The 25,794-nt window shown below is 47.8% G+C and overlaps 9 protein-coding genes across 9 annotated transcripts; 5 read left to right on the top strand and 4 right to left on the bottom strand.

Annotated features, from left to right (window-relative positions):
* Window positions 1-617: 617 nt before the first annotated feature.
* Window positions 618-5,014, top strand: FTJAE_7079 (calcium-independent phospholipase A2; the record flags this gene model as incomplete). Its single annotated transcript, XM_037353758.1, has 5 exons — window positions 618-2,176; window positions 2,225-2,384; window positions 2,550-3,212; window positions 3,269-4,474; window positions 4,646-5,014. The coding sequence occupies 5 exons, from the start codon at window positions 618-620 to the stop codon at window positions 5,012-5,014; spliced, it is 3,957 nt and encodes a 1,318-aa protein (XP_037205818.1).
* Window positions 5,015-5,328: 314 nt separating this feature from the next.
* FTJAE_7078 (cytochrome P450 monooxygenase 7A1) lies at window positions 5,329-6,222 on the bottom strand (the record flags this gene model as incomplete). Its single annotated transcript, XM_037353757.1, has 1 exon — window positions 5,329-6,222. The coding sequence occupies one exon, from the start codon at window positions 6,220-6,222 to the stop codon at window positions 5,329-5,331; it is 894 nt and encodes a 297-aa protein (XP_037205817.1).
* A 38-nt stretch (window positions 6,223-6,260) lies between these two features.
* FTJAE_7077 (cytochrome P450 monooxygenase 7A1) lies at window positions 6,261-6,937 on the bottom strand (the record flags this gene model as incomplete). The annotated part of the gene is made up of 2 exons (XM_037353756.1): window positions 6,261-6,714; window positions 6,759-6,937. The coding sequence occupies 2 exons, from the start codon at window positions 6,935-6,937 to the stop codon at window positions 6,261-6,263; spliced, it is 633 nt and encodes a 210-aa protein (XP_037205816.1).
* An 839-nt stretch (window positions 6,938-7,776) lies between these two features.
* Window positions 7,777-9,033, top strand: FTJAE_7076 (TRI7-trichothecene biosynthesis; the record flags this gene model as incomplete). The annotated part of the gene is made up of 2 exons (XM_037353755.1): window positions 7,777-8,543; window positions 8,589-9,033. The coding sequence occupies 2 exons, from the start codon at window positions 7,777-7,779 to the stop codon at window positions 9,031-9,033; spliced, it is 1,212 nt and encodes a 403-aa protein (XP_037205815.1).
* A 420-nt stretch (window positions 9,034-9,453) lies between these two features.
* Window positions 9,454-12,748, top strand: FTJAE_7075 (cholesterol 7-alpha-monooxygenase; the record flags this gene model as incomplete). Its single annotated transcript, XM_037353754.1, has 5 exons — window positions 9,454-9,588; window positions 9,634-10,668; window positions 10,712-10,783; window positions 10,860-12,166; window positions 12,610-12,748. 5 exons carry the CDS (start codon window positions 9,454-9,456, stop codon window positions 12,746-12,748), a joined length of 2,688 nt encoding a protein of 895 aa, XP_037205814.1.
* Window positions 12,749-13,263: 515 nt separating this feature from the next.
* FTJAE_7074 (pisatin demethylase cytochrome P450 monooxygenase) lies at window positions 13,264-17,933 on the top strand (the record flags this gene model as incomplete). Its single annotated transcript, XM_037353753.1, has 7 exons — window positions 13,264-13,606; window positions 13,649-14,085; window positions 14,143-14,561; window positions 15,278-15,440; window positions 15,485-16,568; window positions 16,921-17,423; window positions 17,508-17,933. The coding sequence occupies 7 exons, from the start codon at window positions 13,264-13,266 to the stop codon at window positions 17,931-17,933; spliced, it is 3,375 nt and encodes a 1,124-aa protein (XP_037205813.1).
* A 542-nt stretch (window positions 17,934-18,475) lies between these two features.
* On the top strand, window positions 18,476-19,754 carry FTJAE_7073 (uncharacterized protein; the record flags this gene model as incomplete). Its single annotated transcript, XM_037353752.1, has 4 exons — window positions 18,476-18,702; window positions 18,850-19,003; window positions 19,058-19,284; window positions 19,334-19,754. 4 exons carry the CDS (start codon window positions 18,476-18,478, stop codon window positions 19,752-19,754), a joined length of 1,029 nt encoding a protein of 342 aa, XP_037205812.1.
* A 516-nt stretch (window positions 19,755-20,270) lies between these two features.
* Window positions 20,271-21,752, bottom strand: FTJAE_7072 (uncharacterized protein; the record flags this gene model as incomplete). Its single annotated transcript, XM_037353751.1, has 1 exon — window positions 20,271-21,752. The coding sequence occupies one exon, from the start codon at window positions 21,750-21,752 to the stop codon at window positions 20,271-20,273; it is 1,482 nt and encodes a 493-aa protein (XP_037205811.1).
* A 458-nt stretch (window positions 21,753-22,210) lies between these two features.
* FTJAE_7071 (killer toxin subunits alpha beta) lies at window positions 22,211-23,280 on the bottom strand (the record flags this gene model as incomplete). Its single annotated transcript, XM_037353750.1, has 3 exons — window positions 22,211-22,514; window positions 23,067-23,145; window positions 23,199-23,280. 3 exons carry the CDS (start codon window positions 23,278-23,280, stop codon window positions 22,211-22,213), a joined length of 465 nt encoding a protein of 154 aa, XP_037205810.1.
* Between the last annotated feature and the right edge of the window lie 2,514 nt (window positions 23,281-25,794).

Here is a 25,794-nt window from a genome sequence, read left to right as displayed (position 1 = left end):
TTAGGGTGATAAAATAAACTCCACAAAAGGTATCCTAAACTCATCCTAAGTCACCTAAATCTTTTTATCAGTCAGGCTGAAGGTCTCGAGTTTTGTTTCCTCCCCTAGCCCCTCTTGTCTTATATTCGGGCTGACTCGGTCCGGCGCTTGGCCATCCAATCGAAGATGCAGCTGAATATGCCCCTGGCACTACGTACTCGTTTCATCACTCTGGTCACTTTTGCCAGAATCTATCTTCTGCTTGACCCGAAATGATCTCAGAAACATAGAGTTTGGTATCTATACTTGAATTAACGACTTGGAGGTTCCGATATGTATTTCAAGGCAAGAGAATCACGTGCCATCACGTTCCAAACTGCCTTGGCTTTGACCTCAGCTCCCAACCGACTTGAGTCTTACATCCTAGTAAGCCGCATGAAGATCTCATTGGCCATATGCAAAGCCAAGGGTTGAAAATTACAGATAAGGCTGCCTGTCAGGATGCAGCATGAACGCGGGGAACATGCACCTTTCATCTCGCTGCTTTTCAAGGTTGCCCATCACAAGTGCATTATCCACATCTATCATCCACAGCCATCATCAGCCTCTGTCAGTCCGGGTGGCAAGTCTAAAACAGCATGAAAGAGCTTGATCCTGCGCTATACACCATCGCATGGATAGCGCCTTTGGAGATCGAGGCACAAGCAGCTCTTCATATGCTTGATAATCGCCACGATGGAAGATTCCCTGTCAATCGAGGCGATGACTATATCTTCTCGGCGGGTGACATCAACGGCCATAACATAATCATCGCAACACTGCCTGCCGGCCAAGAATATGGAACTGGTTCAGCCGCTGCCCTTGCTAGCCAAATCAAAATGTTCTTCACTAACCTCTGGTGCGGTCTCCTTGTTGGAGTCGCGGCAGGTCTCCCAGATCTACGAAAGATACCGCCAATTGATATACGGCTTGGCGATGTGCTTGTTGGGCTATCAGAAGGAGAAAGTGCTGGTTTAGTCGCTTATGACTTGGGGAAAGAGACAACAGAGGGCTTTCAACTTCTTAGATCTGGTCAGGTCCTGGCGAATACAGAGACAGTCGTAAGATCAGCCATTGGCAACATCAAGATCAGGGCTCCGGATGACACTGATATCTTTCTCCCATTCTACAAGACTATCAAACACAAAGAACACCCGAAGGGGACATTTGTGGACCCTGGCCAGGAAAGGGATATATTCTACGATATCGATGATGATGGTGTTGACAGCCCCGTCCAAAGGTTGCCGCGTCCTGACGACAAGCGAACTCACGTATGGTATGGTTCTATTGGATCTGGGGACAAATTAACGAAAAATTCGCTCAAGCGCAATGAGATACGGGATCGTTATGGGGTGATCGGCTTGGAGATGGAAGCTGCAGGGACCATGAATCGCATACCTGTTGGCGTGATTAGAGGTGTTTGCGACTATGCCGACCAGCACAAGAACAAAGAGTGGCAGCCTTATGCTGCTGCCATGGCCGCAGCGTATGCGAAAGCTGTGATTTACGAATTAGGCCCGGGTCAAGTGATTCCGAGCTCCAGTATGACGAATGAGGGGAAACATGCCCTTTGCGGCACTATCTTATGTGACCTTCCGCCGACCACAGACCGTTTCTTCGGACGGGAATCTGAACTAATGGAGATGGTCGAATACCTCGAGGCCACAGACCAGCGGAGAGGCGTGGTCCTGTGTGGTATATCTGGGTCTGGCAAGACACAGTTGGTTCGCGAGTATGTGGCACAGCGAAGTGGAAATTTCTCTGCGATCTTATGGGTTGATGCATCCTCAGAGGAGAGCATAGAAGAGTCCTTTTCAGACTGCTCAAGCCGTATTTGCCAACACAACCCTGAATACCGAGTGGGGAGAGAAAGCACACCGCCACGTCAACTTGTTCTAGAATGGCTTCGGACAACGCCCGACAAGAACTGGTTGACTGTGATCCATAATGCGAATGGTCCTATCCCGAACAAACGCCTATTGGGGCCGTTTATGGATATGAATCATGGTTCTTTATGCGTTGTTTCGACAAATCAAGTCACAGCAAGAGCTGTGCGACTCAGACAAATCCTTGTTGAGCATCTTGACGCCAGGGCATCTCAGTCGCTTCTCCTGTGGAGAGCTTACGAGAATGACACGGAATACGAAGCAGATGGCAAGTTTATACTTTTACTTTTCCTTGTTAATTGCTGACTATTCAAAGTCAGGAACTCGGCCAGCCGTACGGCCAAGCTTCTTGGTGGGTTTCCTTTGGCTCTTGAGCTCGCGGGTGTTCTCCATCAACGAGGGATAGTACCCCTACATGAAGTTGCCACACACTTCACGAACGATTACCCAGAACTTGCTCAGTTTGAGATTGACTCTGGGGTCTGGATTTGGACCAGAGACGGAGCAATTAACTCTCTATTTAGCATGCTTGACTCGCTTTATAAATCTGTCTTGGCAAAGAGCGCAGATTTAGCTCTTCTAATGACCTTTTGTTCAATATATGGACCCTCCTCCATTCCTATTCAACTTATGCACAGTCTGAAGCTAGTCAGCTTGGGGGATGTTGATGACCAGAGCCCCTGGAAGCAGTTGCAAACTCTGATTCAGAGCAAATTCAAGCTCAACAGGGCTATCGATGAGCTAAGCAAAATCTTCCTCGCAACCAAGAAGCAAGCAAACGACAATACTCTGCTATCATTCTCCCTCCATTCTTCCATCTGCCAGTGGAGACTCGCTACCATGGAAGACCGGGACACCTGGATCATTCAAGCAACTTACAGTCTTTCAAAACATATTCTATCATTGCAGCACAAAGGCCACGTCTTCAGGTTCTACAATTTATTCAACAGGTGTCTAAACTTACTCTGGCAGCATATCGACACACAACATATCAGCATTTATGGGAAATTCGCTGAAGCATACTTTACGATATGTCTATGCGGTGCCGATGTTTACCTTGCAATGGGAAAGTCTGAAATTTCGAAAACACTCTTTGCTTCGGCAATCGACTACATTCGGCCGTCAGGCCCCGGTGACCCAGATGAGAGCATCATTCTACGGCTTCTCGTTGGCTTGGCAAGAACTTGTGAGAATATAGGAGACTTCGAAGTGGCCGAAGAGGCTCTATTGTCTGCTGTTTCTATCTCGGAGCGCTTGAATGGCCACATGCATGACCAGACAGCTGATCTGGTTTCACGACTCAAGACAGTGAGAGATCATATGTTGAACGAGCTGGAAAATCGCAAACGGGCTTTGGTGGCTAGCACAGGCCTAAACATGCGGAAGCAATGACTTCTAACTCGGACCCCCCCTCTGAGGTTAAGAACGAAGAACTTGGTACAAGGGATGACCTTATCCCCATTGCCAGCCCTTCTTCCGCGACAACGGCGACTTGGCCAAAGCTGGCTTGGGAACTTCGCTTTAACCAGACTCTTCTCGTCTTTAGCTTGCAAGACAACGGTAATGGCCAGCCAATTATATCGGATGCTTTTCCAAAGACGATTCAGGGGAGGCTGAACATCGTGACGTACGAAAACGTTGAAATTGAGGAGATCAGCCTTATAATATCTACTTTTGGATGGACCCCAAAGAATTCGAAAGGGCAGGAAAGTCGACGACCACGATTTTGTAAAAACGAGTGGAGGCTTCAATTCTGCGATGCTACCACATCCGATACAGACTTTGGAGCCAGCTGCACTTTCACACTGGACAATGAGAACTATCAAGAAGGTTTCAGGAAACCTGAGGATAATGGTGCCCCTGTAAAAGATCATGTTACCTTCCCACCAGGTTCCTACAGCTACTCATTCGAATTGCCTATTGATTGTCTTCCCATCCATGCCGAGAAACCTATCTATGGCGACATGGATTGGGAAATAGATGCTGTCATGGATCTCCCTGGCGATCATAGCGTTTCGATGGGAAAAAGACTACCGTCTGTTCGAATTCCGCATCAACTAATGACGAGAAAAGCTGCGGACACTCACTTATCTAGACAGCAGAATGATGGAGTTTCTTTCTGTGTGAACTTGCCGTATGAAGCTTCCGTAATTGGCGGCAAGCTTCTTATCACAGTCACTCTCGGCCCCGTTAACAATGGTCTTCGAGCTGACTACTTGACTTACTCCATTGTACAGAGACGCAAACAGTGGATAAAGGATCGCGAAAATGAAAAAGCAGATGAACGAAAGTTTGTGCTTTTGGAAACATTCACACTTGAGGAGTCGACCGCGGCGCGAGACAAGACGGATGGGGAAGATACAAGGTCCTCCTGTGATAGTGATGCATCCCCCAAGTCATTGTTCGAGGAAAGGCACCTACCGAGTCTAGATCCTGAAGAGCCAATTTCTATCTCTGATGATCTCATGTTGCCAACTTGTAAGCAGATAGGCGCTGGAAGGCGGGTGGGCCAGAAACCTTTGACGATGTCTTCCAAAACTCCATTCGAGGAAACAGAACACTTCATTGAGGTAAGTTCGTTTTGCAAGCTGAAAGGAAGACCCTGAAAAGAGCAATACAACCCGCGTCACCGTTAAAGTAGCCTTTGCGAAAAAGAGGGTATTGACTGCATGTGTCAATATGTGCTCTTTATGTTTCTGTGGGGATTGAAGCTCCCTTCGTAAGACTAATCATGCTTTTAGGTCACAGTGGGCGGATCACGTCCTAATTCAAAGATTTCAGGATCGCGTATTCAACTAGAGACGACTGAGGAGATTCCTATCACGATTATTGACTGTAGACTTACGCACAGGAGTGACCTCCCGATACACATTGCAGCTTATAGGCCGTCGGTCACAGGCAACAAAAGAACATTCTGTGGCTGCCCGGACGCAGCCAATCTCGAAGAAGAATCTCTCGATTGGAAATTTGACCGATTACTCGACATAGAGACGTCTGTGTACACAAGGAAGGTATATGGTGGAAGTGAAGATGACGTTCGACGAGAGAATGCGAGGCTTGAGGAATTATGGAATCGGCCGATTCAGAGCCCCAGCAAGCCTAATGATTAGGAATTCGACCATGCTATATCAAGCAGCTTCAGCACATCAGAGAGCTCATTAGATGCGCAGGATTTGTACCTAAATAGGGCTGTGAGCCCCTTGCAGAACTCTGGTTCTACTATCTACCGTCAGGGCTCACCGCCACCTTACCGTGATTAGCCAATATCATGGGCTGTTCACTAGGAAAAGGCGAGGCGAACGTTGGGAGGCCAAGACTGAATCACGCCTTTCAAATGACTTAAGAAGAAAGTCTGGTAATTACCTATTCCAGTGAACCACTTTCACTTCGTATAGAGCATCGAACAGCGTGATCTCACCCTATTCTATCTAAAACGAGCATCTCCCCAACCAGTCCTCCTCAACAGATCCACCTTGATATCACCAGCGGGCTTAAGAGACGTCAAAGGAAGCTTCGACCTGTCCATCCGAGGAACATCGAAGGTCTTCGTCGTTGGAGCCATATCAAAACCTAGCAGAACGCTTCCCGCAAAGGTCAGGACCTCGTAGGACGCAAAATGACGACCAGGGCAGAGGCTATTGCCACCACCAAACGGCCTGAACGCGGCAGTCCTTCGGGTCTTTTGCTCCTTGGTAAGGACCTTGGACTTTAAGAATCTTGTGTGGTCAAAGACATCCGCGTCTGTACCCCAGGTTGTTGGATCGGCGTGGATGAAAGCTGTTGGCATCTGAACTTGAGCTCCTTTCTTCAAGAGCCAACGGTCCTGGATGAGAGTGTCTTCGTTGGTATACCGCACAGTTGCGATGCCACTGGTCAATCTGAGGACTTCATCATATGTTGACATGAAGACTGGGCACTTCTCACGAATGGTGGTGTAGTCGAGAGATATTGTCCCAGAAGAAGAATCTTCAAGGGTGGCTTCCAGTTCGGACCGAATCTCCTTCAACAGATCTGGCCTGGAGAAGATCGATATCAACAGCCAGAATGTCGTGGGGATGGTGTTTCCAACAATCGTAAGGATGGTGCCAAGGAGAGCACGAGCATTATTCTCATTACTCAAACCTCGTCGGATACCCAGCCCGGAAAGTTCCTTAATGAACGAGCAAGCAGTATCCAGGCCGTCGTCGTTAAGATACTTCAAGAATGCATCGACTAGCTCTTTGCGAGTCTTCTGTGCTGTAGAGTGCTTCTTGGGGCTTAAGAACCAAGGGACTCCAAGGAGGAAAACCTTGATGTTAGCCTCCCAGGCCCTGTTCATGTTAGTCAACCTTCTTGTAACTGAGTTTAGGCTTCCTACTAAAATGTTGAGTTGAGTGATGGGTCAAGAGTGAAGGGATCTTTTTCGCCAAAGCAAGCAGAGTTGTTTGTTCTCATGAACAGATCCTGAACCCAAGCATATAGATCGATTGTCTGGCTTGAAGGAAGCTTATTGACGATGTTGAGAAGTTTAGCACGAATGAGTGTGCACAATTCATCAAGAGACTCCGTACCCGGGAGCGCGCGCAACGAAGCCTTTTGAACTTTATGGATCTCACCATACATGCCATTCTCAGTATGAGCATCACGAAAGATGAGTTCAATACCCGCCTCGTCGAAACCCATCATTCGACGAAACGCCGGGATCATAGCTGGGCTGAAAGACAGAGAAGTTGTGTTGCGCTGAACGGCTTGGAAAAGTTCTGGAGATGTCACGATGTAGTTTTTTTGTCCCGACAAGTCAATCGTGAAGATTGGATGCGGTTGTTGAGCGCTGATGAGATTAGCGACGGTCGATGAGAGTGATATGAGACGTACCTGACGAGGTCAAAGTATCGTAGGCCATGCTTCAAGAGTCCGTAGATGTGACTGAAGTACGGGACAGTCTCTTTGACATATGGCGGTTCTCTCGCGTCGGGCGTCTCTCTGGTGGCCAAGGCAACGATGGCTACCACTACGCAGCAGACTACCCCAATGGTGAGGTTGCTCAGAGCCATTGTAATGGATAAGTCCTTCCAGTCTACCTTAGGCCGGAGTGTAGATTTGCTTGAGCGAAGTGGTGGTTTGCGTGGGGATCGCTCAAATACCGGTATCTTGACAACAAAGAAAACTGCAGTTCAAGCCTACGGTCCGTTACAGTGGATGTATCCAGTTGATTCTAATTCCGTTGATCAAATCAAGCATGAAAGAGTAAGCGCTGTCATATCACACTGTCCATCCGTGTCATACGTAAATGGATATCCTCATGCCCCCATCCAAACCCTTGACAAAGTCCCCCTCCTCCAACAGCGACATCCCGAAGATCAAGGGCACAACAATGACAGCTAAGCCTCCTCTGTAGCGGAAGTCGGCTCCGCAACTCATCAAGTTAGCAACACAGACTATGGAGTCGCTGGGCGTGTGCTTATTAGCTTGCGATGAACAAGGATGCGTCGGCTATCTAGCCAAGTCAAGGGTAGGGATTACCGTTGCATCAAAAGATCTAGTTTGGGCCGTTGAGATTTACACGGGTGGCTTTTGCAATTGTCCGATGCACCAGTGGGTTACTTTGGCACTTGCGGCTTATCTCAGAAAGTAGACTCGGTTCTTGTCGAAACTGTTTCCGGTTCAGCGTTAGTTGGATGCTGGGTTGTCTGGTGTTGAGCGTCGTGAAATGGCGCACCGCGATGAAGCCTGTAGAGGTGTTTCATGAGTCCAGTGACAGCTCAGCAATTCTCGTACGAGTATCAGCTATACTGCCATTAGAGCCAACAACAACCTTTCAGTAGGTCTAACTGTCCTTCGGAGTTTGCAGTCCCTTAGCAGGTTCTGTATGCCCTCAGTTCTGTCGGTAACAATGGCTTGTCGACTCTACCTTCACCCGCTGGTCATATCGACAGCCCAGCAATTCTTCTTCATTTACATCGCGGGCTTCACATCTCCCACATCAATTCTTCGCCCAATTGGGTTCATAATCTTTCTCATCTCAACATTCATTGCACTCGCTACGTTTGAAGACTTTGTCGAACCTCCAGGATGGGTCTCCAGAGCCATCATCTCTGCATTTCCGCAAATCTCGCTGACGTATTTTGAGCGCATGATTGTGCGTAAAATTGCATACAGTGAGGATCACGAGAAGAAAGACCAAGAACCCCAATCGAGGATTGCAGAGTTTCGCAAGCGATATGTCTTTGGACAAGAAGTCGCGTCCTCGATGAGAGGATTGGGCACGCCTTGGGAGATCAGAAATATTCACCATTTTGACTCTCGAGACCCGACGTACGTGCCTGCTGCTACACCATTCGTGTGTATAAATCTTCTCATAGTCATTCTCTGCTATTTCGTTCACAAGCTGTGCATCACGACGCAGTTGAGTCTCGATCAGCAGTATATGGCTCCAAACTACATTCCCATCTTTCGCCGTGTTAGCGAAGTTACTCTAGCAGAGCTGCAAGTTCGGTACATCGCAACCGTCACAACAGTCGTGTCAATCTTCTGCTTTATCCAAGGCGGTTACTCTCTCGCCTCTGCAGCATCAGTAACAATACACCCCAAAGCTGCCAAAGATTGGAGACCGATTTTCGGTGAATTGACAGAGTCTTACTGCCTCCGACAGTTCTGGTCGTAAGTTTCCCAGTGTATTTTAGTGGATGAGCGCTCATCTTTCAGCACGTTTTGGCACCAAGGGCTGCAGAATAATCTTCGCGGCACTGCGACGTGGATTGTCAAGAACATCTTCCGTATGAAGTCTTATTCGCTTCCCTCGCGGTATTTGAAGATTCTTCTTGCCTTCGCGCTTTCTGGCTTGGTTCACGTCCCAAGTGACATGGGCAGCGCGGTGTCTGCAAAGGACAGTGGAGCGATCCAGTTCTTTAGCACGCAATTGATCGGGTTGATGCTGGAGGATGTGTTTGGTGACTCGTTTCTTCCTCTCTGGAAGTATAGGTTTACGAGAATATTGGCGAGACTTGCTGGTTATTTTTGGGTTATTTCTTTTCTTGCTTGGTCTGGACCAGTTCGCTGGTTTCCTGTCATTCTGCAGCAGCACCCGGAGACTGAACTCATCAGGCTCGGTGCTTTCAAGCCGATGGCAAAGGTTATGAGCTGTTGGTAGTATCAGAGTAGAAAGTTTTTCAAAAAAATAAGACGAGGTCATGAAATCCTTTCCATGTCGTAAAGCGTTTCCTTAAAGCAAGGGCAGCATCTCCGCGATGAAGCAGCAGCAGCGCGATACGCTTCAATTTCTCATGACATCTAACCACAAAGTATCAAGAAGTGCTCCAAACATAAATATTACTACTTAAGAACGTCCTGGACTTGCCTGTATCATGCCTGACACAATCGCTCGCCCGCGGTCTGCAGGTTTCCCACGACGCAGCTTTTAGGTGCATTCGTGCTGAAACAAGCGATCATCAGTGCTCTCAGTGGCTTTTATGCTCTAAAATTAGCGGTAGCCCACTGTAGTCCGTGTACTTAACACTTCTCGTTTTTACTCCAACCTTCATCTCATTATCATCACGACTTTTCAGACAACATGATATCACTTCTTTACGCCATCGGGGGCCTGTTGTTGGCATACATTGGCCTCAGTACACTGCAGCTTCTCTACAACTACAGGAAAGCCAAAGCTATCGGTCTTCCTGTTCTCATCACGCCAATTGATCCATCCGTAAGTTTAGCTTCTCTCCAAATGTACTGCTGCTAATGCCCTTAGAATGTCCCATATTTGCTTTGCAGCAGTTTCTTGGAGCCTCTGTTAAGAAAGATCCTGCCATTTGAACTTGGAAATTTTGTTGAATACAACAGCCGAGACTGGAACTATGAGCAAATCCACGATCTTCAAGAGCGAATTGGCGACACCTTCATCATTGTCAGTCCCAAGCAGATCCGCGTCTTCACAGGTAATGCGAAGGCCAGTGACAATCTTTGTCGCCGCCGCAGAGATTTTGTGAAAGCCGTGGCTCTCTACAAGCCACTCGAGATCTTTGGCCGCAATGTCGTGACAACTGAAGGAGACGACTGGGTCCGACATCGACGGATCACAACACCGCCCTTCAATGAGAGGAACAGCGCGCTTGTATGGGATGAGTCAAAGAGGCAGGCTACCGAAATGCTCAAGATGTGGGCATCAAACCCGAAAGGCGTCGTGAACCCTCAAAGCGACACCATGGTTCTCGCCCTTCATGTTCTCACTGCCGCTGGGTTCGGCAGAAGCTACACATTCGGCTGCGGTTTGGAGAGTGCATTAGAGAATCACAGTCTCACATATCGCGATTCTCTCAGTCTTATTCTGGGCAATCTCTTCACTGCTGTCTTTACAGCTACACTCAATCTTCCCACATGTATGCTGCCCTCCAAGTTCAAGCAAGTTCAAGACGCTGTCGTCAACTTTCGACAGTACATGGCTGAGATGGTCGCCGAAGAGCGCGAGGCCATGGATGCTGGGGCAGAAGAACAGGATAACCTCATGAGTATTCTTGTACGAGCATCTGAGAACCAGAACAAAGAGGGTAAGGGAACTTGTCATTTGACAGACTCTGAGATTTATGGCAATTTGTTTAGCTATAACCTCGCTGGTCACGAAACAACGTCCAACACTCTTGCTTACGCGACAATCCTCCTCGCAGCGAATCCCGAATGGCAGAAATGGGCAGCGGAAGAGGTTGACCAAGTCACAGCTGGAGTCCGCTTGAAAGACCTTGACTACGAAACATATTATCCTCAATTGAAGCGCGTTCTCGCAATCATGGTACGTCAGACGCCTGGTAATTGATCACTACTAACATCGCCAGCACGAAACACTCCGATTATTCGGCGCAGCAAGGGCAGTCCCCAAAACAACACTCGAAGAACAAACCCTCAAAGTCAGCGGTACATCATACACAATCCCCAAAAACACCCTCATCGGCGTCAACCTAGCAGGCCTACACACATCCTCAGCCTCATGGGGCGACACCGCGCTCCAATGGCTCCCCAGCCGCTGGATCACCGCCGACGAGAAGCTCGCTCCCATGCCTGCAGGCTCTTTCCAACGTCCACGCCTATCTCATCCACGGCACAAGAAACGTCCAACAAGTCTTTCGATGTTCCAAAGAACTCACTTTCGAAGAGTTTGCTCTCCACGTAGCTCAGAAAGTCAAACGTCTTCCTGCAAAAGATGCTACGTTAGTAGCTAAGGATATATCAGGATCGTCACGGCTGCCGTTAACCGAGACTCGTGAGGAAGATCGAATATGGAGAAAGTTCCATGAGATCTATGAGTCCCACCTCATTGGCGCCAATGCGGTATCGGCTCTTACAGAGCTTTTCATTGATACCATGATTGATGAGCTCAGTACCGTTTGTACTCAGGGATCTATTGAGATTGGCATTGATGAGTTTATGAAGCATCATATGTTTCGAGCTTCTACCATCGCTCTCGCTGGTCGGAAAGTATTCGACATTGATCCCAATTTTGCAGATGTGTTTTGGCATTATGATGAAGATTTCATGTCTTTACTCTACGGTATCCCCAAGTTTCTCTGTCGGAAGGGGTCCAACGCTAGAGACAAGTGTTTGGAGACTGTCAAAGGCTATCTCGATCAAGGTTGGCAAAACCTCGATTGGAGAGCTTGTCACAAACAAAACCCTGACTGGGAACCAAACTTTGGATCCAAGCTTGTTCGTGAAAGAGAAGTTGCCATGGAGAAATATGGCATTGGCCTTGATGGGAGAGCTTCTTTTCAGATGGGTCTCATCTGGAGTATCAACTCAAATGCTATTCCGATGACGTCTTGGATCATCATTGAGATTCTGCGTCGACCAGAGATTTTCAAAAGGATACAAGAAGAAATCTCTACAGTGTTTGAAAAGAACACCAAGCATGTTGATATTGTGGTACTCAAGAAGCTGCCACTACTCAACTCAGTATACTTTGAGTGTCTTCGTCTAAGATCATCCGTGTTTGTAGTCCGCAAACTACGACACTCGATCGAACTAGACGGCTACACACTCAAAGAGGGCAATCTCGTCCTCGCACCATCATACCTTGCCCACAACGCCCCAGAAGTATGGTCATCAGCCTCACACCCCCCAGAGGAATTCTGGCCAGAGCGCTTCATCAAGAAGGGCAACTCTGGAATCTCAGCAGGCAATTATTTCCCCTACGGAGGCGGCGCAGCGATGTGCCCGGGGCGGAATTACGCCAAGCAGGAGATTCTGTCAGCGGTTGTTTTGTTCTTTGCACACTTTGAGATCGAGCCCTTAAGGTTTGTAGATCGGAATGGGAAGACGTCGGATAGAGGACCTGAAGTTGGGAATGAAGCGAGGGGTGTTGCAAGGGTTGATAGAGATTTACTTGTCAGATTACGGCGCGTTTAGGATACCATGAGGCAATTGATAGGGTCTCTTTTTGACGATGAAAAACTTTATTGTCTATTTTACCGTGCATGATCACTGAAAATACGAATGTGATGTCTCATCTATTGTATGAACTGTTTGATGACAGAGAAAGAGACCAATTGGTCTCCAGGCTTTACGACTCTCGCGGCAGGATATGCCCATGATGGAGTTATCAAGTACATGTAAAACATAACCCAAAGGTAACCAAGCCACCATGACCAGGTTCCCAGTACACCTCGAAACACATGCTGAACTCCATCCTCACACGTAATCACCAGCGCTGTTGTAACAAAATAGCTGATAACGTTAGTCTCCTTCGCCGATATCCCAAGCGCCCTATCAGCGGGGAAATGCAAAGCCCCAGAAATAAAGAAGCACACGATAAGCTTGCAGTAACGAGAAACAAGACCGCTTGGCAAGTGAAGAATCCCATGGACAAGGAAGCTTGAAAGGGAGGTGAGGTGACGTCGTAGCGTCTGATGCCAGAAATTACCCCAGAAGCGCCTAAAGCTGTAAGCATCGGAGAGACTACCCCAGATTGGGGGTAGCATTTCGACCGGGTACAGGTTTAGGCTGAGGTAAAAAAGCGAAAAAGCACTGTTGATGTTTCGGCTAGGGCTGATGGTGAGATACGTACTCGTTAGGGTAGCGAGCTTTTTTCCTGGCTTTACTATTGTTGTGAAGGCATTCTCAGCATCAATCGTCATGGCGGTTTACCTGTTTGTGGCCGTCTTTCTGGCGGTTGTTTATCTGGTTCAGCGTAGGAGTTCTCCAAAGTTAGCCTCGAGTCTTCCAAGACTTGAGCGTCATTCATATCTGCCTTTCAAATTACAGTGGGCGTATCTGACGGACTGTCGGCAGCTTTTCCTTGAAGCATATCAAACAGTATGCCTCCCCACAGAAATGACGAGCGAAACTAACGAACCAGTTCACCAAACATGGCAAGGCCTGCGTGTTGCCCAGTATGGGCTTCAAAGATGAAATCCATCTAGCACATCATCATACACAATGGGCCGCTTCACAACCAGACGCTGTCCTTAGCCCAATTGAAGGATTCAGAGGGATCGACAAGGGAGATTGGAACTCTGGACATGCAAGTTATATCCAAGGTCCATGGCAGAGTATCGTCATCAAGAAGGACATGGGCCGTTTTCTTGAGATACTAGCTACTGCCGTTGATGATGAGCTTCAGTATGCTATTCCTGAGTATATCAAGCCTAAGGATGGTGATGAGGTTGATGTTTACGAGGCTATGAAGTGGATTGTAGCTCAAGTCTCGAGTCGGTTCACTGTTGGCCTTCCTCTCTGTGAGTCTTAGTTCCTTTGTTTGATGTTAGCCAATTTTCAAGGTCGCGATAAGGAGTATTTGAAAGACTCACTCGCTTTTGCAGATCTGTTCATATTGAATTCTGGGCTGTTGATCTACACTCCATTACTTCTGAAGCCGCTGATTGGGTTCCTCGTCACATTGCCAACACGGTACAGACGATGGAAGATTCAAAAGCATATCCAACCACTTTATGAGGAGAGAACTAAGAAGCTACTGAATCCTGGGCTCTATGAGAAGGGTGAAGAACCGATAGACAATCTGCAGATGATGATGCGATATGCTATCAGCAAGCATGGTAACCAAGTTACGCCATCTCAGATCTCTGATCGGCTTTGTCTTGCAAGTCTTGCCTCGTTCCACCAGACTGCGGTTGCTATCAGCAATGTTTTGCTCAATATCGCAGCGTCAGATGCCGAGTTCAATACCGTTGCAGTTATCCAAAAGGAGATGGCTGATGTACTTGCAGACAGCGGCGGCGTCTTTGACAAAGCATCGGTTTCTTAAATGATACAGAAAGATAGTGTTCTCAGAGAATCGATGACAACACATGGCTTTGGAAACAGAGCCATGATTCGCAAGGTTGTTGCGCCTGATGGTCTCAAAACTCCAGACGGCCATGCTCTTCCCAATGGCTCAACCATGTCAATCCTCTCGTATCCGGTTCATCGAGACCCTGATATATACGAAGACCCTGAGAAGTTCTACCCTTTTAGATTCTCCAATATGAGGACAAGTCCCGATGGCAAAGACACTAACCCAACTCTGTCGTTTGTATCGACTTCTCAAACATATCTTCCTTTTGGACATGGAAAACACGCTTGCCTGGGACGATTTCTTGTTGATTTCGAGATGGAGATGATTTTGTATCATGTTTTGAACCGTTTTGATATTGAGCTGCTTCCTGAGCATAATGGAGTTCGACCGGAGAGTCGGTGGGTGACAGAAGCTGTTATGCCGCCTGTTGGTGTTAAGCTGCCATTTAAGAACAGAGAACTCGCATAGCGTAGCATAGAACGTGATTTAGATTATCAGGATGTCAATTTGATCTCAGCCGTTCGTGCAGCGTCCACTGAAAATGCGCTGTAAACCGCCCGCAAGCCAATCACGTAGTGGCAGTGCACGAAACAAGGCCCCTGCCTACCCCTGCACAAAGCTCGAGTGGGTAAGCCTGCACATAAAATACCCAACTCCGTGAAATTTCCTCCTCATCCACATCATCCTCACCATGGACCGAATTGCTGTTTTACTGTCTTATTACCGGCCCTGGGCCATTTGTGCGCTTGCTTTTTCACTATACGCTCAAATACTTCACCATAAGAATTATTCTATTCGTCATGCCCCGTTTTATATGGGAAAGTATTTGCTGGCGTTCTTGAGCGTTTGGGCATTCTCCTTGGTGTTTCTGTATCATCGGTTCTTTAGTCCTTTGAGGCACCTCCCACAGCCAAAGGTATGTAGAAGAAGATGCGTCTGAGAATGTGGCTGACAGTGATAGGGTGCGAGCTTTATCAATGGACATTGGGCCGAGTCTGTCAACCAGCCCGCTGGATTGCCGTTCAGACATTGGTCAAAGACAATTGAAAACAATGGGTTGATCAGATACAAGTGAGTGTCCATCACTTATGTGAGAGTTTTACTGACCAGGCAGGCATCTGTTCAACCAGGAAAGACTCGTCGTCACAAGCCCGGAAGGTCTCAAAGAGGTGCTTGGTCAGAACAGCTATGACTACGTCAAGCCTCATCTCCTCCGCGCAATGGTCGGCAAGATCTTGGGTTATGGGCTGCTCCTATCAGCAGGAGATGTTCACAAGGTATGTTCATCCGCCCAGTATGAGAATAAAACTGACACCCTCAGTTGCAAAGAAAGAATTTGATGCCGGCATTCAGCTTCCGTCACATCAAAGAACTATATCCCGTCTTCTGGAGCAATGCACAAGAACTAGTCCACGGGATCGAAAAGGAACTCAAAGAAGAGTCAACCTCAGAGATTGATATTGTCGACTGGGCGAGTCGAGCCTCTATGGATATCATCGGTTCTGCAGGAATGGGCCACGAGTTCAGGTCTCTTGCAGATCCAAGCATTGAGGACACTATGAAGATGTATGGGTCAATGGTCAAGCAGAGCCGTGGTGCTAAGCTCTTGACGGTCCTTCAGCTGGTGCTACCCTCCATTATCACGGATTACCTCCCATTTCAGAGAAACATGGGCGTTTTGCCAGCCTCTAAAGCGGCGAGGGAGACATCCCAGCGACTCATCAACGCGAAGAAGGTTCAGATGGCTGCCAAGGAGAAACTATCGCCTGATATAATATCTACGGCACTTGAGTCTGGTCATTTCACCGACGAAGGACTCGTTGATACGATGATGACTTTCTTAGCTGCTGGGCACGAGACCAGTGCGGCAGCGCTAACCTGGACAATCTTCCTTCTAGCAAAGAATCATGATATCCAGGACCGCCTTCGAGAGGAGATTCGACAGAATGTTGACGGTCTTACAGACGACGTTGACGCCAAAAGGCTCGATAGCCTCTCCTATCTCCATGCAGTCTGCCAAGAATCACTCAGGCTCTACGCACCAATCCCCTTCACCGTCCGCGATGCCCTCAAAGACACTCAAATCCTCGGAACATTCATCCCCAAAGGAACTATGGTCGTACTCTGTCTCTGGGCCATCAACAGAGCCCACGAACTCTGGGGTCCAGATGCAGACGACTTTAACCCTGAGCGATGGATGGCCCCTGGACAAGCCAACTCAGGCGGTTCAAAGAGTAACTACGCATTCCTGACATTTCTACACGGACCTCGAGGCTGCGTCGGTCAGAAGTTCTCACTGGCTGAGCTCATGGCCCTCACATGCGTATTGGTAGGGAGATACAGGTTTGACATTGACAAGGACTACGAGGTACGGGATATCACGGATGGGATTGTGGCGAAGCCAAGTAAGGGATTGAAAGTCTCTGTGGGGAAAGTTCAGGGTTGGTGAGCATAGATCGTGTAGCAAAGTATAATTGTCATATTCACCCTCATGCATGACGAGAAATGTCTCATAAGCCGGTGTTTGTTGGTGACCAGCATACAGCCAATAAAGGGGTCAGCGACATGTCACAAAGCTAATCTGTGCCACTTTTTACGTGGTCATAGCAAGGGTGCCGTCCCCATACTTATTCCCACACCGTAAGATCTAACATCGCACCCTATCCCTGTCAGCTCTGATAACAAGCTCCATGCTTGTAATCTGAGCGGGTAAAACACGACTCGGTGTTGGGTCAGCGAATGACTCGAAAATAGCAGAAACTCTGAGGGACTTGTTGGTCCTGGGGATTGTTGCAGATCCGGCGCCCTTCATTTTGGGGTTCAAGTTTTCGCTCGAGGTTTTCGCTCTTCTTCGAGCGTCAGCTTTCTCGTACTCTTCACTCTTCATCCAAGCCATCATGTCAATAGCAGACGGTTCCTACGCCCGAGGCGATCTTCTCAACGGCTGTAAAGACATTATCCCAGGCCTTCAGAATGCCTACGGCTACGTTCCCAGCCTAGCAGCTGGAATCGTCTTTTGTCTCATCTTTGCAGCTACGGGGATCTATCACATCGTTCGATCGTTCCAGAAGCGAAAAGCCACTTCGTACCTCCTAGCCATCTCTTCGTACATCGAACTCATTGGCTGGATTGGTCGAACGTGGTCGTCGAAGTGCGCTTATAACAAGATTGCTTTCCTTCTTCAGATCACTACCCTCGTCGTCGCACCCATCTTTGTGGCTGCTGCCATTTACGTCACGCTGGGATATCTGATCAAGGCGGTCGGACCTCAATACTCTGTCATCAGACCTAAGCTTTACCTCTGAATCTTTCTCGTCGTTGATGTCTTGGCTCTTCTGATTCAGGCTGGCGGTGGTGGTCTTGCTTCGGGGGCAGCGAACAAAGGCAAAGACACCAAGCCAGGCGCCAAGCTGATGGTATCTGGTATCATCTTCCAACTCGTCAGCATGACTGACTTTTGCACTCTCTTTGCAATCTTTGTCTTGAGAACACGGGGTCGTGAACTCACCAAGGGTCAACGTTTTGTTATTTACGCCACAATCACATCCGTGGTGTTTGTGTACATCCGATGCATCTACCGAACGGTCGAACTTCTTGAAGGTTGGGATGGGAAGTTGATGAAGACTGAGGGATACTTTATTGGTCTTGATGGTGTTTGTATCGCAGTTGCTATTCTGGTCTTTTGTATCTTTGATCCAGCTGTGCTGCTCGATCATGACAAGCAGCCCGAGCTTTCTTTCAACGAGCTCAACATTGGTTCTGCGAAATGATGCATTCATGGAGCTGGGGCTATTGATTGGTATTGTTGCATGAGGAACTACTAGGTAAAAGCACTTTACACCTTGTTGCTGAAACTTTAGTTCATAATAAACGCATCTTGTTCATCGCCCGATTTGAATTGCCCAGCCACTCTATAAATTAAGGCAGTTTGCCTCGATATGTGGACGAAGGCTTATCGCTTATCGCCGTTCAGTCCCTTCCTTCGGCGTGAGCAAACATCCTCAAGCTTTTTCTTTCCTCATCCTTTTCTCGGTTCATCCACGTTCGGGAAGGAATTGTCCTGGCCAGTGTTACCATACCAAACACTTCCATTGCCAGGGACCTCCTTTGGCTTCTCTTCTTCTTCTTCATCATCATCACCATTGCTTCGGAATACACACCAAAATCATTACATCTTCTTGACGCCCCCATGGAGTTGTGGAGCCAACCCCGATATCCTCATGCTGAGAATCCCCCGAATTTCTTAGAATGCCCGTTTCACAAATACGATAGCAATCGCTTTTACGCATGTGCCAACCTGCCTTTGAAAACAATGCCAGATTTGTATCATCATCTCGAATCTTGCCACCAAGTCTACTTCCGCAATTCCCCTATAACTTGCTCGAAGTGCCGCGAGGACCTCTCGACAGACAAGAATGGTGCCCCGCATCATCAGTCGCAATGCGTCCGTACTACCGCGGGAGAATCAGGCATTATGCTCGTGTCAGAGCTGAAACGATGCCGGCAGAACAATGTCGGTAAACATGCCGAGAAAGCATGGTATGAGCTTTAGGACTTCATATACCCGCGCACAGAAAGGCCAAGGACACGCTTCGTGGAGATCGCGGTTCCTTACCTTACAGCAAAGGCTCGAATCGCATCACTGGGTACTGACACTCAGAATCGTGTACTTGACACCATATACAGGGTTCACTACTCCACCAAGAATGATGGCGACAGACCTCCAACCTCACAACTGAACATCGCAGGGCCCGCACCAACAGTGCCTTACGGTACACAGTTCGTTTCTAACTTGTATCAAGATGGAGTACAAGTTGCACAGTACCAGCCAGTGCCAAGAGTATTTCTCCATCAACAGTTCTTTGACAGCAAATATGTTGCTAAACTACCTTAGGTACGAAACGCGAATTCCCAGCAACTACCACGACAGGACTCCAACCTACAGGCCACTCAAAATGAAGCTCGATCTGGAAAGAAGCGCAAGAAATCTCAGCAGGCTTTACCACAGGCTACTCATTCGCAACTCAATGGGAATGGAACTCTTGCTCATCATCAGGAACAAGTGAATCAGTATGCACCACAACCACAGGCCTCCCATCTGCAGCTTGCACAGACGAGTCAGTAAGTAGTCCCGCCAGCAAAGTTATTTTCACATCCCTGACCTGCATAGCCAAAGCCAAAATTGGGAACAACCGCAACAATCTCGCGCCGAGCCAGTCTCTAATTATTGGACCCAAAGTTTATCTTTTGAGCAGCCACCATTCGTTTCTAGTCATCAACCGTTCTACGGCTCGTCTGGACCTAGCATGACACCTGGGGACATTTCTAGCATGCAGGGAAGCTCGATAAACCAACATAGTCTCGATGTTCCGGATCCTCAATCTCAAGGATATTCGACGAGTAATGAATTCAACATCTCCTCCAATTCGCTTCAGTCCAATATGATACCAGCGGAGATTCCAAGCGAAGTGACAGGATCTATGGCACCACAGCACATCGGTGTTTCTCAGCCGCAACATCTGGACGAAGCGCTAGTCCACTTCCAGTCTATCAATTGGGACGATTTGCTGAAGGACTACCTGAACCCCTGAGAGTTTATGCCCCCTTAAAACCACTATTTAGCCTACAATTCAGGGTCTCTTGCTAGGAACACAAGGGATCCATCCCCTTGATATGGTTGACCGAGAAGGTCTCTTCAATGGTATTGATGTGAGGTATCTTGATGATGAGAAAGAAACGGTATTGGTCTGACGGATTAGCCTACTCGAGGCTGAAAAGTATTGAGTGGAATAAAGCTAGAACTCAGTGGTTTCTTAACATACGATCAGCGTCCAGCGTTATGACAATACCAAGCAGTGTCCTCACTTGAAAGTACACGATTGCACACTATTGACTAGCATGAGAAAGACTATGAGACCATTCTTAACGACTCGGCAATTTGAAGTAGGCGATAAGCAAGTTGTGTTTATTGTGAACTAGAATTTCCAGCGACAGGATGCAATGTACTTCTAGCTGGCCTGGATCATCCTTCAACTATCAGCTCACAGTGTTTCAGCATCTAAATTCTCGCCTATCGTTACCCTTCATAAACTCCTTCCCTGCTCCTCTCAATAATGATCTCTAGGCTTATTGGGAAAGGTGGACATGCATCGCAACAAGTCCCTAGCGTCCTTCACATTCGGCGGGTAAGCTTTTCTATTCTCGAAGCCAACATCATCAAGACTGAGCTCGTCAAGAGCACGTGTAAAATGAGGCTTCATTTCTTTTGTCACCAGGTGGTCGTAGGGTGCTACATCATGGCAATCATGCAGAAGCTCCGTCCAGTCTGCCAGCTTCTCCTCTTCTTCATACGATACCCGCTCGTCAATGAACTCACGGAACAATGGTGAGCGAATCCCATTTGTGATCTCTCCGTATATCTCTGGGGTGAGTTCTGGCTCAAGACGTAGGAAATCATCGGGTTCGTTACAAACAACCATTGCTTGGGCGATTAGTTGTTTTAGTTGAGGCATGAGCCGGAATAGCTCCATATAGGTTGTTGGATCTGCCTGTTGGGGATACCAGATGATGCGTGGCACGTCGTCTTTCGAGATTGGCCGATTGTGCTTGAACCATGTGAGGTCGTCATTCATGATGAATCGTGCATGGACAAACTTTCGGAGCACATAGAGATGTGGCTGCTCGTAGCACCACCTGGCAAAGAAGGTGTTGTGATAGATACCACGCACTATGCACTGCATCTCGCCATTGACGGTGCGAGGTCTTCGTAGTCGGCCGTAGCGGTCGATGTTTCCGGTAAAGTCAGCCATGAGAATGAGTATGTCTTTGTCAACCGTGGGTAAATGTCGTGGCAATGGGGTATAGAGGAGGCTCAGAGTGTCGCTCGGGATAGACCGCTCTTCTATGCGCTTTCCACCCGCTCCAAGACACCAGTCCTCGGTGATATCAAACGGCGGAGGGAAGATCTCATAGTGGAGTGGCTGTCTCTTTTCCAGTGTAGACCGGACGCAGGTGTCCCCATTGAGACAGGCTCCGCCTTGGGGCTTATCGAACAAACAGAGATTGTAATCGTCCATGACCCGGTAGAGGATGGGCGCATTCATGACCAGTTCATAGATATCCTTCGAGACAGGTAAATTGTCCCGGGCCTCTTCCGCAATGGAGATATCAGGGAGAATATCGAGCTCTTTGTAGAGTTCCAAATAACCTCCAACCGCGCAAGCACGGCCAAGTTGGTAGCGCATCAAAACTGTAGGATAGTCCTTCAAGAGTTGCCGCAGAATGTCTTGACTGGGAACATCAGGGTACCAGAAGCAATAGGGGATGTCGTCTGGCTTCTCCATCACAGGCACTCGGCCACTCATTATATCCCTAGCGTTGAAAGCTCTCTCCATGGAATGATGTCCCGATATGCCCCTGACTTCGCGAGCGAAGCCATCATGATGTCGAATTCCGGCTACGAGACATTTGTATGCGAGCTCATGGGGGAAATCTTCAGGAACCAATTCTCCACGTATGGCAGCTCGCAGCACGTCAAGTTTCAGTGGGCGGATGTCGTCCCGCAGGCTTTCGAGCTCCTCGATCAGCATGATGGTGAAATATGGAGAAGGAAAGTATTTAAAGGAACAAGAATGAGAAACAGGTGTCGCTTTATTGAACTTATAGGCACCGAACAAGCGGTGTAATATGGCAGAATCACACTTCGCTCAGTGACTCAAGATTCCGTCTTGTCATTCTTTCGAAGATCAGGCGCAATTTGCCATGAGCGCAGGTTATCTGCCCCTACATACTCTAAACACTTACAACCACGGCTACTTAGAGTCTGGCTATTCTACCTTAACAGCTGTATCTTAGCAATAGATCATGACTCGCTCTTCTTCAAAAGGCCCTGCACCATTTCGTCCTTGCGCCGTAACTTTGAAGAAAATGCCTCAATACACGACTTGCTGAGGAGCTCGGCAAGCTCTTCAGTCTTGGAAATCGCCTCACCGACGATGGACTTCGGGTTGAGAACGTCGATCTCGCCATTGTCTTGGATTCGACGGGGTTAGTTCTTGTGCATGGCGAAACCTGCGTGAGTCTCGCAAGGCCAGATTGGACCAGTAGTAAACCTATTAGGCTGCTTCTCATTAACGTCGCGGGCGCGAGGACCCCTGGGGTAGATGAAAATGTCGTGGTCTTCATAGTCCTTCCACTCAACACAATCCTTCTCGATTCCATGATTTGCCAGAAGTGCCTCGTAGAACCCCTTGTCGTCACGCATCTTGTAGGCGATAAAGCGCCCGTTGGCAGCTTTGGGAGTGTCAACGGGGACACGCAGTTCAACCTTAGTGTAATGACCAGAATCTTTGCTGTTCGGTGCATTCCACTCACAGTCCGTCTACTTGTTGCGTTTGCTAGACTTTAATTGCCACAAGAAAGGGACACGAGGATGCCGAATGTAGCAGGAGAGATTAGCAAGGGATTGTAGCCAGAGACTATCTGGAACCTCTCCGGGGCATATTGAGATCGCCATCAGGCCTTACATCCGGAGTTTCCCATCCCAAAGGAGTAGCTACTTCTAGCTAGACCGAGCATGACATTTCAAACTTTCACTCAGAAGTCTGGAGCTATTGCCGTCTAATTCTGGGTCACTAACTGTAGGTCTTAGTCCCTATGGCGATAAATTCAATGTTGAGGTGCATTCTGAGTTTCGCCCCCAACATAAATGGTCGTGTTATATTCGTAGATTAGTGAGATGAATACATGTTGATAACATAGTGGACAGGGGGCAGAGGTCATAGTAAGAGAAGAGGACTACCAGCATAATAAGCTCTAACCTTCCTCTTACCCTCAGACAAATATTGAGAGTTGTACTTATCAGTCTTGTTGGATTGTTTCGCTAGGTATTCAATTGATCATACGTAACAGCCACCCAAATTACAGTGAAGGTTTGCCCAGCGTCATGGAGGCGGTGCTGAAAGAGGCTCTGGAGTCTGGAGACTGTATTTGCACAAGTTCAGCCAATGAATGGGGTTTCCCGGCATGGGGCGTACCTACGACCGATGAGCTGGACGGTATCAAGCGGGCAAAGCCATCTGTTCGTGGCTTATTGGTTGGACGCCACCAGTCGCACATTGATACAATTGGCGAGGCAGAAAAGCTGGCAGAATCGCTTCATTTGTATTGGATTATCTTTTCGCCCGTTTTCTCATGTCACCGCTTGATATCCTCTAGCTTTGTTCTGGGGCCCATTATCAATATGAGCAAAAATGGTAACCCTCCCGAGCCTGCTTCCACGTAAAGCCAGAGTCACTTCCAGTAGAACCCTGGTAAACGCAAATGCATGCATGCTACCCCTCACCATGTTCTGTCAATAGTTGTCACTCGATTCTAAGTACTTTATAAATAAAAAGGCTCTGCTCTTACTTGTTCTTAATTGCCTCGCAATCTTGATCTCACATCCAAACCTCAATTCACACAATGACTAGCTCCCAACAGCAAATATCGCCATCTCCGGCACAATTCAACAACAAATTCTGTTATTCCCCTCTCTTATACAATGAAGAAATAAGGTTACTTGAGGTTACCAGCCCCGCTTTAATGCACTCTCAACCAATTTGTCGGCTTCACACAGTACCTATCCATAAGGCTCCACGATACAAAGCTCTGTCGTATTGCTGGGGTTCCAACCAGCACAATGGTTCAATCTTGTTGAATGGCACAGAGTTCACGGTAACCGAAAATCTACTGGAAGCTTTAAAAATCCTCCAACGGGAACCAGGCTTTTACTGGATTGATGCAATCTGTATCAACCAAGCTGATCTTCAAGAAAGAGGCTTGCAGGTTACTCGTATGAAGGCTATATTTAGCACAGCTGAGCAGGTTATAGTCTGGCTAAGCGGAAACGTCGAACCGGCATTCCTTTATCCAACGACAGCTGAGATCACTCAGCGAGATGAGGGACGCTCCAGCTTCTTTGGTAATGCATATTGGCGAAGAGTCTGGGTTGTACAGGAGTTCGCTGTCTCCACGAGCGTCATCATTCTGTATCAGAATGTTCGCATAACCTGGAGCGAGTTAGTTGGTTTTATGGGATCACCTTCAGTGGTGGGAAGAAATGATTGCACTGCGTCACAAGACTGGGAAGGGGTCGAATGCATCACAAGACTTATCAGTCTACGTCAAAGTTTCATACGGTGTTCCCCTATCTATCTGCTGGATCTACTATGGCGTAGCCGATCACTACTAGCTACTGATAAGCTCGATAAGGTATATGGGCTTCTTGGGCTGGCTCATGATGGCGACAGGTTTGTTCGATATCCCCAGTATGGTATTTCCCCAAGGACTTTATACAAGCGAATGGCCACATCACTCTTGGAGAAGACAGGGAACTTAAACATCCTTTTCCTCCAGCACGATCTTCGGGACTGGTATGTCCCATCTTGGGTTCCACAGTGGCTTGATCTTCAGGACATACGATCGCGGGATTGGATTGACTATATGATTCGAAGAAGCACATCAACAGACGTGGACTCTCTAATCTGCGACTCACCTCGTGTCGAAGACGGTGTTCTCAGCGTGCGAGGCAAGGTGTTAGACATTCTTGCAAATGTCACGACACCTTGCTACCCTGGTAGTCCTTTAGGAGCGCCTCTCCACGCTCCAACCACACACGAGTCAAGACCTACCCCCTACGGCTGTGACGACAATATTTATTTTGCGATTGCCAAGTCACTATGCTTTGGGCTGAAACTATCTGGAAGCAGTCTGACAGACAATATCATCGACCAAAGAATGCATATCTCCAAATCGCTAAGAGTTCGGCTCGGTTCTTGGATAGCTAATAATGAAGGCTTTCAAGTCGGGGGAAGGGGGCTAACCTACTGGACCAGAGAGACGTGGGGAGACATACTAAGAACAAATTTACATTGGATTCGGGACCATCGATTCGCTGAACACCAATCTATATTTGTCATCATTGGAGGCGAACATATACCTATCGAAAGACTCTTTAATGGGCCTATGGAAGAGATTTCCCGCTTAACAGCTCCCAGATCCGATGTATTGCGGTTCCAAAAGGAGATAGATGATGGTATATATACTTTCTCGGCTGCTCAAATGCGCTTGACTATCACAGAACAAGGGCTTATAGGTGTTGTGACGAGAGAGGCCTCTCGGGGCGACATACTTGTTAGGCTCGAAGGATGCGAACGTCTGATTGTACTTAGAAAGGATCGAAGAAACGACCACTGGGTGGTGGTTGGAGAAGGTTGGCCGTGTACAGAACACACAAGATTCTGTGAGGATGACTCTGAGTACCGTTGGCTTGACATATCCTAAGAAGGGACAAGTACTATTACTGTCATTTCTCTTATTATATGCCTATGTCCCTGGAAGCTGTGCTACCTTATGTAGACTTACATTGCATTTTACAGAATAACAACATCAAAGGACTGGGATAGTAATAGCGTTTTTCTTAGTCAAGCTGAGTTATATGTCAATATTTCCAAGGGCGGTTTGCTCTTTTATAAATACCAACGGAGTATTCATCTACCATAAACCTATCTCCTCCATCGGCTCTGAAGGCGTTATTTCCGCTATCCTACCCTCTCTTTACAACTCTGTTTCCTCTATGGGTCTGATATGGCT

This window comes from Fusarium tjaetaba (assembly GCF_013396195.1).
Source record: "Fusarium tjaetaba strain NRRL 66243 chromosome Unknown NRRL66243_c0000140, whole genome shotgun sequence".
In the NCBI taxonomy this organism is placed as follows: Eukaryota; Fungi; Ascomycota; class Sordariomycetes; order Hypocreales; family Nectriaceae; genus Fusarium; species Fusarium tjaetaba.
The sequence above is the reverse complement of the archived record's forward strand: the minus strand, read 5'-3'. Positions and strand labels throughout refer to the sequence as shown.